The 14788-nt window shown below is 43.9% G+C and overlaps 1 protein-coding gene across 1 annotated transcript; it reads right to left on the reverse strand.

Moving 5' to 3' along the window:
• Nucleotides 1-6242: 6242 nt before the first annotated feature.
• Nucleotides 6243-11873, reverse strand: GPR12 (G protein-coupled receptor 12). Its single transcript, XM_010375086.2, has 2 exons — nucleotides 11653-11873; nucleotides 6243-10917 (listed from the first exon to the last, which is right to left on the reverse strand). The coding sequence occupies exon 2, from the start codon at nucleotides 10900-10902 to the stop codon at nucleotides 9898-9900; it is 1005 nt and encodes a 334-aa protein (XP_010373388.2). The 5' UTR covers nucleotides 10903-10917; nucleotides 11653-11873; the 3' UTR covers nucleotides 6243-9897.
• Between the last annotated feature and the right edge of the window lie 2915 nt (nucleotides 11874-14788).

Here is a 14788-nt window from a genome sequence, read left to right on the forward strand (position 1 = left end):
TGCTTGCAAAGTCCTTTCCTCCCAGTACATCTAACAGGTTTATTTAAAATGAAAAAATCTGAGTACGTTATGTTTTATGTTTGAAAAGTACACATAAAATAGCTGATTTTTTTAAATAAATATTTTTTATTTAGGTAAATCCATGTCTATACGATTGCAGACTTTTGATCACTAAGTTCTTTTTTGGAACACACACTTTGATGGATTTCAATAAACATGAATAAATTTTTAAAAATCTTACACTTATAAATTTTACAAAGCACCTAAATGTGAGCTTTTAGTGATTACACTGAAATTCATATAAATATAGTTTGCAGGATTTTTTGAGATTTGGTTCAAATTAAAATGTCATTTAAAAAAATGTCAATTGTGCCCCATTTCAAATAAGCAAAAGTCACTTCCTCTTCACTCCTTTGAATCCCATCACAGTTACTCCTCCCAGAAAACTCTTTGGTCTTCTTTACACTTACCTAGGTCAGGTCTGCCCTTTGAGATCCATCAGCATCCCAGTTGTGTGTCTCCAGGGAGTCTGCCTTCCAGAGCCCACGAGGCAGGCCCCCCAAGTGCCTGGGTGTTTCTGGGCCACTCCTCTCAAGCTGAGCTGGGGCTATCTTTGAAGCGTCCTCTTACCTTTTTATGCACAGGCTGGTTTGACTGGGGTTTTTTTAGCAGACATTGCTTGTTTCTAAGTGTTCATGGTGAGCTACATAAAGGCTGTGTGGTTTTAGGCAAGCCACTCAACCTCTCTGTGTATCAATTTCCTTATTTGTAATGTAATGGAGAATATCAATGCAGACCTCATAGCACTGATGAAAATATTACATGAGATTCTGTATGTAAAGCTTTTATCTGGGTTTCTACCTCACTAACTAGTGGAAGCAATATTAGCAATTGACAGGTTTTGGGTAAGTAGCAGTAATAATAATACCAATGCAGCAACAGTAGTGGTAATAATACTACTGGAAAGTAGCATCCAAGTAGATACGTGCCAAGTGCTATATTAAACCGTCCATATGTCTTATCTCAACCAACACCATGAGGAAAGTTCTTGCAGCATGCTCATGTTAGCGAACCAACACATGGAGGCTCAGAGAAGTTAAGTAAGTTGCCCAAAGCCAGTCAAGTAGAAAGTGACAGAGAAGGGAAATGAACCCAGGCAGCCTAAGTCTAGAGCGAGTGTTCTTAATCTTTTTATTAATGAAGACTGTCGATCAGATATGGTGGCACATGCCTCTAATTCCAGCATTTTTGGAGGCCAAGATGGGAGGACAGCTTGAGGCCAGGAGTTCAAGAACAGACTGGGCAACATAGCAAGACCCCATCTCTACAAAAAATAAAAAAAAATTAGCCAGGCATGGTGGTGTGTACCTGTAGTCTTAGCTACTTGGGAGGCTGAGGCAGGAGAATTGCTTGAGCCTGGGAGCATGAGGCTGCAGTCAGCTATGATCACATTACTCCACTCCAGCCTGGGTGACGGAGCAAGACCCCGTCTCTAAAAACATTAAATAAGTAAATAAATAAAAAGACTATGGAACTGTCAGTTTACATCGCAATGGCATCCGTCATCAACATTGCTTGTTCAAGCCATATCACTCCATCAAGGTCCGCAGGTTGAGGGAGGCACCCTGAAGCCATCAGGTTTTCTTTTCCAAACCTCTTCAACCTCTCCAGACTTCCTGGAATGAGTCCCTGAGAGCCAGCTAGTAACTAGAGGGGGAAAAATGTCTAAAAGTGGAAGAAACTGCCTTCACATGAACAGTAAGCTGGTTATAATGGATAAGCGTGAAAGCATACTATGTGGGAAGCACTGTCAGGGTTTATCAAGTGTTCCTGGACTGAAACAATTACCTCATGCAGAGTGAAGACTTTTCTGTAAGAACAGCTTGAAATAGGCTCTGCCCACAGCCCTGGGCAGCTCTGCTTTTTCACCCTCTGGGTACGGTTTTTTGTGTTCAGTTCTCTGGAGTGTGAGGGTGGGGAGGAAACCTTCATCCCTGTGACAAACTTTGTGAGGAATGCAAACAGGAGGAGGCACAAGGCCCACTGGGCACGACTCATGGCTTTTAGCTCCTGGGTTAGGGCTTAGGAGAACAAAACCTCAGTCTTTTTAGTTACTTTAGTTATCATCACCTCTGGATTTAGGTGTTTCAGAAACAACTAGATCTTCACTTGAGACATCTCAAAAGTCTCAAGTGAAAATACATCTACATCTGAAAAACACTGGGTCGTTGGACTGAAAGAGTAGCCACTTCTGTCCCAAAGTCCACTCAGAGGTGAAAAACCTCTCTGTAGCCTGTATTATGGGATTTGCTGCTGCTTAAACTGGATCTTGAACTTAAAAAAGAGAGTGTGTTTAATAACAAACATTTTTGGGCACTTAAACTATGTTCTCTTAGCGTCAAATATTCCTAAAGAAAATTGATGGAATTGATTTAGTAATTTGAAAGGTTAAAGAGCACTCATGAAAATGACATCCTAGGCTGGGCATGGTGGCTCGTGCCTGTAATTCCAGCACTTTGGGAGGCCAAGGCGGGCAGATCATTTGAGGTCAGGAGTTTGAGACCAGCTGGCCAACAAGGTGAAACCTCATCTCTACTAAAAATACAAACAAACAAACAAACAACAAACAAAAACAAAATCAAAACTAGCTGGATGTGGTGGCACACACCTGTAGTCCCAGCTAATCGGGAAGCTGAGGCGGGAGAATCGTTTGAACCTGGGAGAAGGAGGTTGCAGTGAGCCAAGATTGCGCCACTGCACTCCAGCCAGGGAAACAGAGCAAGACTTTGTCTAAAAAAGATAAAAAGAAAAAAAAAGAAAAGTGTCAGTAGATGCAACTATTTCATAGTCCCAACCTCAAGTCAATCCCTAGAATTAAGAAAACTCCTATGTAAAATGTGTTTATTGCTCTTATTTATTGAACTTTCTGGACTATGAACCACAGCATCATGAGGTTAGTGCAGAAGTAGGGTGAGATGTAAACCAACCTGTATCGTAGAAACTGTCCTCGGTCTGGAATTACGGAAGTGTTTTTATCCTGACACAGGCTTGCCAAAGCTGTGCCTGTCAACACCACAAAACTAGCCTGAAAGTGAGACCCTCCATATCACTTCCGTGTTTGAAGTGAGAACAACTATCGTAGTTCTCTGGACTCCTCACTGAAGATTTCTGGTCTGGGATAGTAGAAGGACAGTGGAAGGGTGTGGAAATATGAGAAAGGAAGGTAAAGGGTGTGATTGTGCACATGCACACGTGTGTGTGTGTGTGTGTGTGTGTGTGTGTATGTGTATGTGTCTGTGCATAACTACAGACCAGAGATGGGGGAATGGATGGACAGTCAACGCACTGCTGGACTGTTGAGGCTGCAACTGTGGAATATTTGGGTCAATTTACAGACAGTAACAAATAGGAACAGGAAGACTTATCTTCACGATGCCAAGAAAGAAGTCTGATTGGGTTTTTTCCTTCTCACTGAATTGTCTTTCTGTCTGAGGCACATGACAGTGATATGGCTTTAATGGAAGGGGCAGAAGTTTAATTGAACTTGATGAATTAGAAAATAACCTTGAAAACAGAAAGAAGTTCCAGTGAAATCAGTGCAAGGCAGCATATCTACAAACAAAAATCATCTATAATTTGCTGCAGTACAGTATGAGGACTGCCTTGCATAGACATAGCAGAAAAAGCTGAGAGGTCCTAGTACTGCTGAGATATTAATGTCATTAGTAATGTCAGGAAGACTTTAGGATTCAGTCAAAGCTCCGTGGCATGGTTCTCAAACTCTAGTGTGCATCAGAATCACTTGGAGGGCTTATTACAACTCATATTGCTGTGCCTCGTACCCTGAGTTTTGAGCAGTAAATCTCGGGTGACTGCATTTTTAACATGTTCCCAAGAGATGCTGGTGCTGCTGGTGGGGGCCCATACTTAAAGAACCACGGCCATCCAGTACCCAGAAGCAGAGAATCATCCATCATTCTGCTCCATTTAGTAGATTATTGTATCCTCATTCCGATGACTAGATTTGAAAAGGCGTGCAGAGAAATGGTAAATGATACGGAAAAAGGGATTAGGAAAATGATCAAAAGGATATAAAATAAAATCAGAAACACATTACATGAATAATTGAGTGTTTTATTTGAAGAAGAAGAAGAAGAAAACAATATTGTTGAATGAATGTTTTCAGTATATCAATGTTGACTGGGATTAGGGGGTTCTCTGTACCTCCAGGGACTTGGCCAAGACAAAAATAGAATCACAATATGATAAGAAAGATCAAGATTTGGAATATCAAAACACTGCAAGGTGTTGAGAAAAAACATGTACAATTTCAGTTTTCAAAGAGATCTTGACTAGGTGATTTAGATTTGATATAGAAAATTCTACTCCATATGTTTTCTTCCCATTATTAGATTCTATAGAATCCCAGAGTAAATTTGTTCATGCTTCAAAAGGATCTAGGAAGGAGTAAGGATATAGTTGGATCAGAACAAATTTTCCCTTAGGTTTTATCCCAGTAACCACATATATCTGTAAAAGACAGGCCTTCATTTCTCCTTATGTGGAAGGTTTGTATTTTCATCAACCCAAATAAGAATCCCGTAGATTCAAAATATGTTGTTTGGTGAGGAATGCAAATCCAAGCCATACAGAGAATTCCATAAGATGTTCTTTTGCCTTTTAAAATATTCTATTTGTAACTGTTTGTTCAAACAGTCAACTACCAAGGGAATTACCGTGCCCTGGTAAATGATTTTATTTATGTCCCAAACTTATTTTCAATTGAAATGTGTTCACTTGCGCCTGATGCTAGTATTTGAGTTTTTTATGATTAAAAAATTCTTAGATGTCTCCTGTAAGTATCTCATACAGTGGACATATATAAGCCTTATATTAAAATCCACTTTAACTATGTACTTTAATGTGCTTCTATTAGATTTAAAAAAATGTTCTCATCTCCTTGGGCAGAAAGGAAGCAAAGTACCTGTGACCAGGGTAACTACTAACATTAATAGTATTTTTGATGCTGAAAAATAAAAGGCTACAGATAAGTGTCAAATGAAGGTGAGCTATTTTTAAATTTCTCTGATGTACCTGTCTAGAAAATGTTGCTTTGGAATAAGTTCAGTTGAATTTTAGAACTCAGAGAACAAAGGTTTTCATCTCAATCATCTCAAGATAAATTCATGCAGACACATGCAGCCCCCAAACACAAACCACTCAGGTCCTAAAGAAAACTGTCCTTGAAGAAATGGAGGTGAAAACCTTTGTTGCCAGGTACGCACACGCACACCTAGAGAAACGCATCGCATCTACATAAAGCTTCTGAAAGAACTAAATTAAGATAATGATCATTAGGATTTTAAAAAGTTAGTTCATTAACATGGAAAAAATATATTTATGGGTCTTTATTAGACCCTGAGAAGCTGTAGGAAAAGTTCAAAGTTCATCTCCATTGAATACAGACTAGTTATTAACCTCTGACAAAAATAAACACTTCAAATATATATTATTTATATGTTATAGTTACATGTTATATATATTCAAATATATACTATTTATATGTTGTATTTATAGGTTATATATATGTATTTATATGTTATATTAAAAGTGTGACACTTATCACCGTGAATCAGTGTTGTCTATAGACCGTCAGCATCAGCATCACGGGAGCTTGTTGGAAATTCAGCCATGCCCCAGACTGACTGAAGCAGAATTTGCATTTTAACAACATTCTCAGGTGATTTGTATACTCTTCAAATAGTTAAAGTTTGAGGAGCTCTAGCCAAAATTACCAATATTTATTTATTTATTTATTTATTTTTTGACGGAGTCTCGCTCTGCCGCCCAGGCTGGAGTGCAGTGGCCGGATCTCAGCTCACTGCAAGCTCCGCCTCCCGGGTTCACGCCATTCTCCCGCCTCAGCCTCCCGAGTAGCTGGGACTACAGGCGCCCACCACCCAGACCGGCTAATTTTTTTGTATTTTTAGTAAAGACGGGGTTTCACCGTGTTCGCCAGGATGGTCTCGATCTCCTGACCTCGTGATCCGCCCGCCTTGGCCTCCCAAAGTGTTGGGATTACAGGCGTGAGCCACCGCGCCCGGCCTGTAACTTTTTTAGAAGACAGATTTGTCTGTGAATTCAAACCATGATGTATAAATCTATTAGTTTGTGATTCTTAAAATTCTAAACAGACATAGAGGTCCTAACCTTATATCGAAACATTCAATAATTATGACAAATTTTAAAGGGGTCAATAAGGCAGTCTTTTCCTTTATTATACCAGGCATACAATCAACAAAGAAACTTAAACAGTATTCAAAATCACAACATAGTAGTCACTTAATTAATATGTATTTTAAATCTGAAATGGCAAGTCATCCTAACGTCATATTATCATATATTACTATAAAATAAAGTCAATCATTATTTTAATAATGGATTAAGCATTTAAAAAAAAAAAAAGCCTAAGAAGTCTCCACGATATTTTTATTGGCACTAAGTATCTCTATTCTTCATCTGCTCTTTTAAACCTCTTGTTTCAATCCTATTTTAAATCCTGGGGGAGTCTAAGACTATTTCTGCATGGTCAAGTCAACCAAGGAATCCACCCCTCCTGAACCTGGCTCCTTAATGTAGGCTCCCAGGCAAGGAGGGTCTCTATCTCCACCCTGCTTCCCCACCCCAGGTACTAGGAGGGAGGCGATCCCCTTAACCTTTAAAAACAAACTTCATTGAGAGAAATAAATAAAGAGTTAAAGGAATAAAAAGAAACAACACCCTAGGTAGTCATAACTTGGATGACTAGTTTTGACTAATTCAGGATTCTGGTAAAGTAATGGAATTGTCCTAGTTACAAGGATAACTGTTTCTACTGGAAAAATATCAACTCCTTGGTAGCTAGAAATTTTAATTATGTGGAGTAAAAGATTGCCTGCTACCTCAGGACTTGGAAACAAGACAGTTTTCCATGAGGTCTTTGGTCCTGTTGCAAATATTATTGGGTATACGTATGCATAAATACATACATACACACATGTACATTGAGATTTCTGCACATTTAAAAATAGTTAGCTCCATAAGAAAAAAGAAACCTTGTAGAAAACCACATAAATGTCCAACATTTTTCACAATTTAAACAGTAGGGGCATGTTATTAGTTGAATTGAAAAATCTCTTAGCTGAAACTAGATGTTTTAAAAACACGGGCCAAAAGCAACCACTTAACTAGTGTAATTTTAAATAGGAAATTGTATGCCTTTTTTTTTTTGAGACAGAGTCTTGCTTGCTCTGTCACCCAGGCTGGAGTGCAGTGGTGCGATCTTGGTTCACTGCTACCTCCTCCTCGTGACTTCAAGCAGTTTTCCTGCCTCAGCCTCCTGAGTAGCTGGGATTACAGGCACCTGCTACCACGCCCGGCTAATTTTTTTATTTTTTAGTAGACACAGGGTTTCACCATATTGGTCAGGCTGGTTTCGAACTCCTGACCTCAAGTGATCCACCTGCCTTGACCCCCCAAAGTGCTGGGATTACCGGCGAGAGCCACTGCGCCAGGCCAAGTTTTATGTCTTAAATGTAGAGCCAAAACTCTGCAACAGGAACATGTTACAAATCAGTTTCCTCAGCCCTGGTGTCCACTGAGGGATGAAAGCTTGCAAGGTACAGGGAAGGAGCAAGACTTAGACTTTGGAAAACCTGGCTTCAAATTCTGACTCTATCCTTGTGCTTTGTGGCCTCAGGCACATTTTTGATCCGCTCCTCTCTTAGTCTTAGTTTTCTCACCTATAAAAGTAGTAGTTTTGTGATTATAGTAAAACACCCCGCATGGGGCCTGGCACACATGTGGTCACAACAAGTACATGTTACTCTCATTATAATTCGGACTATTGGAGATATGCAAATGGAGCCACTGTTTTTTATAAAATCATCATTTATTCCTTTTAAACCTCATTATGGATATTTCCCAGCCCCTGTCAAAACCAACTTACCTTTGTCAAGTCTCCTGTGGTGATGCTATTCAATTTTAATTAATTAAAAACAGACTCATCATGTTCAACCTACTAACTCCATCAAATGTTCAAAAGAAATGTTTTAAAGGCATCAATTTTATTAGATTGATCATACAGTGATACGTATTGAAAATTCTTTCCCACTTCTTAAGTATTTCAGTCCCTCTCCTGCTTCCATAAGTAACCTCAGGGAGGAGACACAGATTCAAGTAGAGGATTTATTCACACTTGTGCTACATTAAGAGAAGCTCTGGAGAGAAGGCATCAGCATGCAGGACCCCCAGAATGGTCCTGAGACCACCCTGGGCATCACATCTGGTACACACCAATGAGGTTAATTTCTTACAAATGATTCCCCAGCGACCCTGAAATACTGCTTTTGCTGCCATCTGAATGGGCTAAGTTGATATGCAGCCAAGAATTTTTTCCACTGATTATATAGACATAACTATAAATCCATTGCAAATGGAGGGAAGATACCTGTGTCTACATTTGTCTGCATGAACAGAAAAGAAAACAGAGACACATTGATTTTACAATGTGTTTGAAGTGAATTCTTCTTTGCAATTTCCTGACTACATTCTTGCTCTCAGAAAACAGGCAATATGATTTTTATTGTGTATAAATTGGTTTTTGGTGAAAAGGAGTTAAAAGATTTCAAACTTAACTTTTCATCAACAGCCAATGGTCATTCTGTTTATGACCTTACAGGATATAGGTGATATATATCACAGTCGTAGATGGACGCTGTGCACTCACAAACAAACCTAATCATTAAAATAGGGGACTGCCTGTTTCAAATGCATTATACACCACAGACAGTATGAACCAGAAAAAACTTGACCTATAATATTTATTCTAATTGTCTCAATCAAGAATAACTATTAACATATTCTTAGAGAGAGGAAAGGTGATTTTTTTTATTTCATGATAATGTCACATTAGTTTTTTCCAGAATATATTAAAATAAATTTAATCTACTTTCAATTGCTATAATTAATATTTTTTCCTTTTGTTTTCTGAAAACAATGAGACAATAGCTTAGGAAACTACAGTGGTAGATCTAATCAATCCTACTTCATATGAAAATCAAAACCTATTTCAGGATTCATTTTAGAAAGTACATATTGAAAAACTATATTGAAAAATGACCCATTGGAATCTAGATTGACATGGCAACATTTGAAACCAGTGGCCTAGCTAACACAGTCAACCATGCAGAAGGAGTTGCAACATTTATAGAAATACCGAAGGAATTCTTGTGAACAGTGATTGCCGAAAGGAAAGAAAGAATGAATAAGAATGGATTCAGGGTTTCAATGTCGGTGACATTACTGAGTTCATGTTAGCAAAATCAGGTCCCTTCCAAACACAATTATGTAAACTATTTGCCTTGGATTGAAAGGGAGGGGTCATATTCTGTTACATACATGCAGCGTTAAAAAATCTACCATCATGTAAAAAAAAATCGTCTGGAAAAAGTAAGTCTTTCTCAGTTTTCCTCAATCACTCAAATTTATTTTAAAGTCCAGGTAAAAACTCTGAAACTCATTGACTTCTTACAACATCATGGGCATATCATATCCCTTCCTTTCCTACCCCCAATCAGCCCTCCAAACAAAATATAAAAGGAAACCCCTGCCCCCAAGCAAAACAAAATAATAGTGAGTGAAGATCTCAACAATATTTTTTAATGGTGAAAACACCGGTAACATTATTTTCACTTCAATTACTTAACTCATCTAAACGATGTCATTGCTTCACGAGTGCTAAGTGCTCCTGTGGCTTGAGAGGGAATCCAATGCAAGGAATTCAAGGCAAGCATCTCAAACCTTGGCCAGGCAGTGGAAGTGCTTGGTAAATGCAGAGTCCTCCTGGGTGCAAGGGTGCTACACATCACTGGGCGAGCGCGCTCTCTGGGCGAGACTGGACGGGATGCAGCCGCAGCAAATGAGACAGAGCGCTTTCTGGATCTCTTGGTTTCTGAAAGCATATATGACAGGGTTGATGATGGAATTGTAGGTGGCGGGCAGGAGGGTGGCGTAGGTATAGATGGAGGGGTAGGTGTAATCTGCTATCAAGGAATAGAGGGTGAAAGGCATCCAGCAAGCAGCAAAGGTCCCCAGGATGATAGCCAGGGTGGAGACCCCTTTCCGGGTGGTCACATAGTGCGACGTGGCCAGGAAGTGGTGCTGCAGGGCTATCTGATGGGCGTGCCTCATCACAATCTTACAGATCTGGATGTAGAGCTGAAGCATGAGCGCAAACATGAAGAGGAAGGACACCGAGAGGATGGCCGCGTTGTTCTTGGTGAGCGGTCTGACCACGCTGCAGGTGGACTCGTCTCGGAGGCAGTTCCAGCCCAGGACGGGCAGCAGCCCCAGGCAGATGGAGGTCCCCCAGAGCATGACGAGCATGACATAGGTAAACGTGACCGTCCTCTCCGAATGGTACGTCAGAGCGTAGTACAGTGAGAGGTAGCGGTCAACAGTGATAGCCAGCAAGCTGCAGACAGAGGCAGAGAAAGAGGCGACAATGAGGCCGATGGTGACCAGCTTGGTGGCTTCTGACTGAAGCAGGTAGGCAAAAACAAAATTGATGATGAGTCCAATGCCGGCCAGCAGGTCTGCAAGAGCCAGGCTGCCTATTAGCAGGAACATGGGCGCTCGCAGGCTGGGGTTGTGGAAGATGATAAGGACCACAATGGCATTTTCACAGGAGATGAGGGTTCCCGAGGTACACAAGACAATGTCCCAGGGGTTGACTACGAGCTCAGGCTCTGGCTTTACGGCAGGAACCCGGGAGGAGACAGCAGCCGAGATGTTCTCCGCAGCAGCGGCATCTAAATAATCCCGAGGCAGCCCGCTTAAATTGACCTTCAGGTCTTCATTCATTTTAACCCCTGTCCTCTTCAACGAAAAGACAGGCTTTTTAATGTTTAGATACAGCAGGGTGACGATCCAAGATCATGCAAAAGACACACAAACAGAAAGCCAGCCCCTGCTCAGACACCAGTACCAAATGCCACAAGCTTCGGGAATGAGGAACTGTTGGGAAATGAAACAAAAGCCAAAGTCTCTGTGGTTTAAACCCCACAACAAAAATGCCGTTTGGCATTGGGGAAAACACAGGGTAGGACTTCAAAACACCAGCGTGAGCGAGGCAGGCACACACGGACTCGCGGCGGTCTGTTTGCAAAAGCGCTGGGAATGCACATTGGAAAATCACATCTTGCATGCTGAAAACGAACAACTGTTTGACATCTGGGCTGCTGCCGAGAAAACCACGCGGCAGCGGCAGGTCTTGAGTCAGGGGCCGCCATCCTCGATGGAATATTTAAATCGCCTATTTCCATCGAACTCCCACCCTCCAAACGCATCCCCCACGCGCGTGCACACCCTCAAACGCACCCCCGACCGGAACAAAGAGGGGCTCCCAGATTCCCCGCCGTGCGCACGGGGCAGTCGGGAGGGCCACGAGAGGGAGGTGTGTGTAATGGAAGTACCGAGACAGACAGACAGACAGATGCCCATGCACTGCCTCCGCTCCCCTGGCAGCGGGGACCGGAGTCGGACGCGAGAGGGACAGACAGGGTGCGGGGACAGGGGGCCCGCGGGGGCGGGGGGAGTCATCGAGGGGGTCACCTTGGCGCGCCCAGGCCGAGGGGGCTCCTCCGGTGCTTCCGAAGCGCGCGGGCTACTCGTGTCGCATGTCGGCGCAGGCGCCCGCTGTGGCAAAGGGCGGCGGCGGGGCTCCGGAGCGGGCCGGGAGGGCGCGGGGCGCGCGCTCCGCTGCAGGTGAGCGACGCGGCTGCAGGTGAGCCGCAGGCTTGGCTCGCGCGCGCAGCTTTCCCCGCCGCGCCCGCCCGGCCCACACGCTCCCCGCGCGCGCGCCGCCCCCGCCCCGCGCGCGCCCGGCCGCCCGCCAGCCGGCGGGATCCCCGGGAGGCCGCGCGCGCCTCCACGGGTCAGGGCTGCTCTAGGGTGCGGGCAGGCGAGGGCGGCCCCGGAGCGCGGGGCGAAAGAGCCGGGAGGCTGAGAACTGCACGGTCGCCCTGCCTGCCTGCCGCGCCGCGCGCCCCACCCCAGCCGGCGGCCCCGGGCTTGCACCGGGCGGGGCAGGGGAGCGCTGCCTGGGAGCCCTGTGACCTATTTCGTTCCTGTGGTTTTCCTGGGGAGCTCCAGTCTCTACAGTCCTGGCTTTTCCACGCCTTCACCTAAACCGCTACATTCAGGGCCAAAAGGATTGCTTAGGATGATATTCACGATCAGCAGCAGGGAGGCAGAGTGGACAGGTTGGGGAAGCAGATCTGTAAAACAACAAAATGCCCCGCACGCTTTTTTAGAATTGCCCACGGTCTTGGACCTGGTTCATTATCACTGTTTCCCAGGAACATTTGCTTAACTGAATAGATGCTGCTGCTCTGTGGATCATCATTATCATCACCAACTTGCACTTATTAAGTGCTCTTTGAGCTGTGTTTTCAAATGGAAATCATTTACTGAGTTCTTGTAGAAGCTTCCTGCAGACATTGGCCAAACCCCAATTCATTTAGATACTGAAGTGGCACTATTAATTTATTTTTTCATTTTGCCACATCGATGGATTCTAAGATGAAGAACCTGATAGCTGTCTGTTTTTATGAGCCCATGCCTCCTCTGAATATAAAAACCCGAGCACCTCGTAGATCTTAAGTTCCAAGATGATCCTCCAGTTTAAAGATGGGAGAAGGAAAAAGTGTTATAGTCTTGTCTTGCCCTGTCAGAGGTGAAGGTTTTCCCATTACTTTTCTTCCACTTCCCCAGGGGCTTTTGTCCAAATGGAAATGGTCGGCAGGCAAAGGGCCCCATAGGAGCCTCATCAGCCGGCCAGCCTGCCTCCCCTGGTGCCCACGTCTTCTCTATCCCAGCCCGACAGATTCGGAGCCTCAGTCACCCTTGACTTTCTTCCTGCTTCTCCTCCCCTTCTTCCATCAATCAGTTTCTGGCTCTGCAAGGTCGCTCCAGCTCTCCCTGCATGCCACTTCTCATCATCCTCAGCTCCCTGGTTGAGGCCCTCATCCCCTCCCACCTGCATTTCTGGTACCCACCTGCTTCTCCCTTTCCCAACCTCCTCGATTTGGCACATCTATTCCATGATGTCCAAGACCTTCTGCTACCTCCAGAATAGTCTGAACTTTTTACCTCGACAGATTCTGCTCAGTAGTTCTGGGGGTGGGTTTAGCTTCTGCATTTGTAAGCCCCTTCTCCATGCTGCTGCTGCTGCTGCTGCTGCTGCTGCTGGTTCACAGGTCACACTTTGAGAAGCAAGGTTTTATGGAGTTTTCCGAGTGGCTTGTTCATGGTGGGGAGGCGTCAGACACGTGTGTGTCCCAAGAACAGGGCTAAGGGCTGGACACAGAAATTCAGTAAGACATGGTCTCTGCACGCAAGTGCGCACTCTGGTAGTGACACACTCACGAATCAATAATGCCAGGCGGCAAATGCTGTCATGAAGGGATGTAATCTTCTTCTCAATTTCTGTGTGAAGCATTAAAGAATTTTAGAATGAAGCGATGAAAAATGAACAGTCGTTTAACAAACATGTAGTAGTTTTGGCATAATATAGCTCAAGCTATGTGGCAAAATTTTAGGCATCTCACGTTGGCAATGCAGTTTAGGGAAAGCGAATGCATAGGGCGGGTCAGACACTATTCCAGCCAATAACACTGACATGGCCCTGACCTCATGGAGCTTAAAGGGGTGGGACTTTTTAATTCAGTCATTAACGTGTTTGAGAAATTAAAAAAAAAAAGAGCTGAGTGTTGGAGGAGAGAAAAAAGTATTGAGGTGAATGGCAGAGGTATATGGATTTTTGTAAAAAAAAAATTGTAAAACCTGGGAAGAGTCAAAGGAGGAAACTGAGGCAAGTTATACCTGGGGCTCGGATACCGCCACTGGGGAGAGCCCAGGAGTCAGCAGCTAACAGTGATGTGGACACTCAGCCTCCCTGATGGTAAGATGAACTGTGTGTTCACAGTTCTGTCCCCACTCTCTCTTGGAATGATTACTTGTAACTTCCCGTACTCTGGATTCTACGTTTATTGGTTTATTTGTTAGGACTTTTGTTGCCAGGGAGCAGAAATCCAATTCAAACTAGTTTAAGAAAAAAAAGGCGTTTTGTTGTCTGGCATGACTAGGAAAGATCTGGAGTGGTTCACATAAAAGAAGGAGAAGCTACAGGAAGCAGGTGGCTGGCAGTCAGCCCTGCCTTGATTTATTTCTGCTTGTCTTTGCTTCTCTGTGTCTGTGTACCTCAAACTTCCCTACCCCAGACAAGTTTCTTCCAGGCAGTCATGGAAAGTGGCCTCAGGCAGCCCTGGGCTTGCATTCTGAGACTATCTTCTTAACTTGTGAGTGGAGTTCCCGCGGAGAACTCTGGCCCAGCCTGGGCTGTGCGCCCTGCTCACAACCAGCCATGGCAGCTAAAGGGAAAGAGTGGGTCAAGCAGCCAGGCCTGGGTCTCATGGGGTGTCCTGTGATGGGCATCCCCTCTGAACTTCACCAAATGGGCATCTCTGAGAGGAGAAGTGAGTTGGGACACCAGGCACACCAACTCCAGTCTGGAGGTCAGGATTCGCCACTGCTTGGAACTGGGTGGGCCAGTGGGGAGGTTTTGCACAGCCTCAGTAACAAGGGCCATAAAGTAGCTGTCTGCAAAGCTGTCTTCTCGATGTGTTCACCACCCGTGACAGGACACTGCCACAGATGCCCTCAGAAGTGTGACATTTATTGCCTTTTC

The sequence above is a fragment of the Rhinopithecus roxellana genome, chromosome 18 (assembly GCF_007565055.1).
Source record: "Rhinopithecus roxellana isolate Shanxi Qingling chromosome 18, ASM756505v1, whole genome shotgun sequence".
Taxonomy (NCBI): Eukaryota; Metazoa; Chordata; class Mammalia; order Primates; family Cercopithecidae; genus Rhinopithecus; species Rhinopithecus roxellana.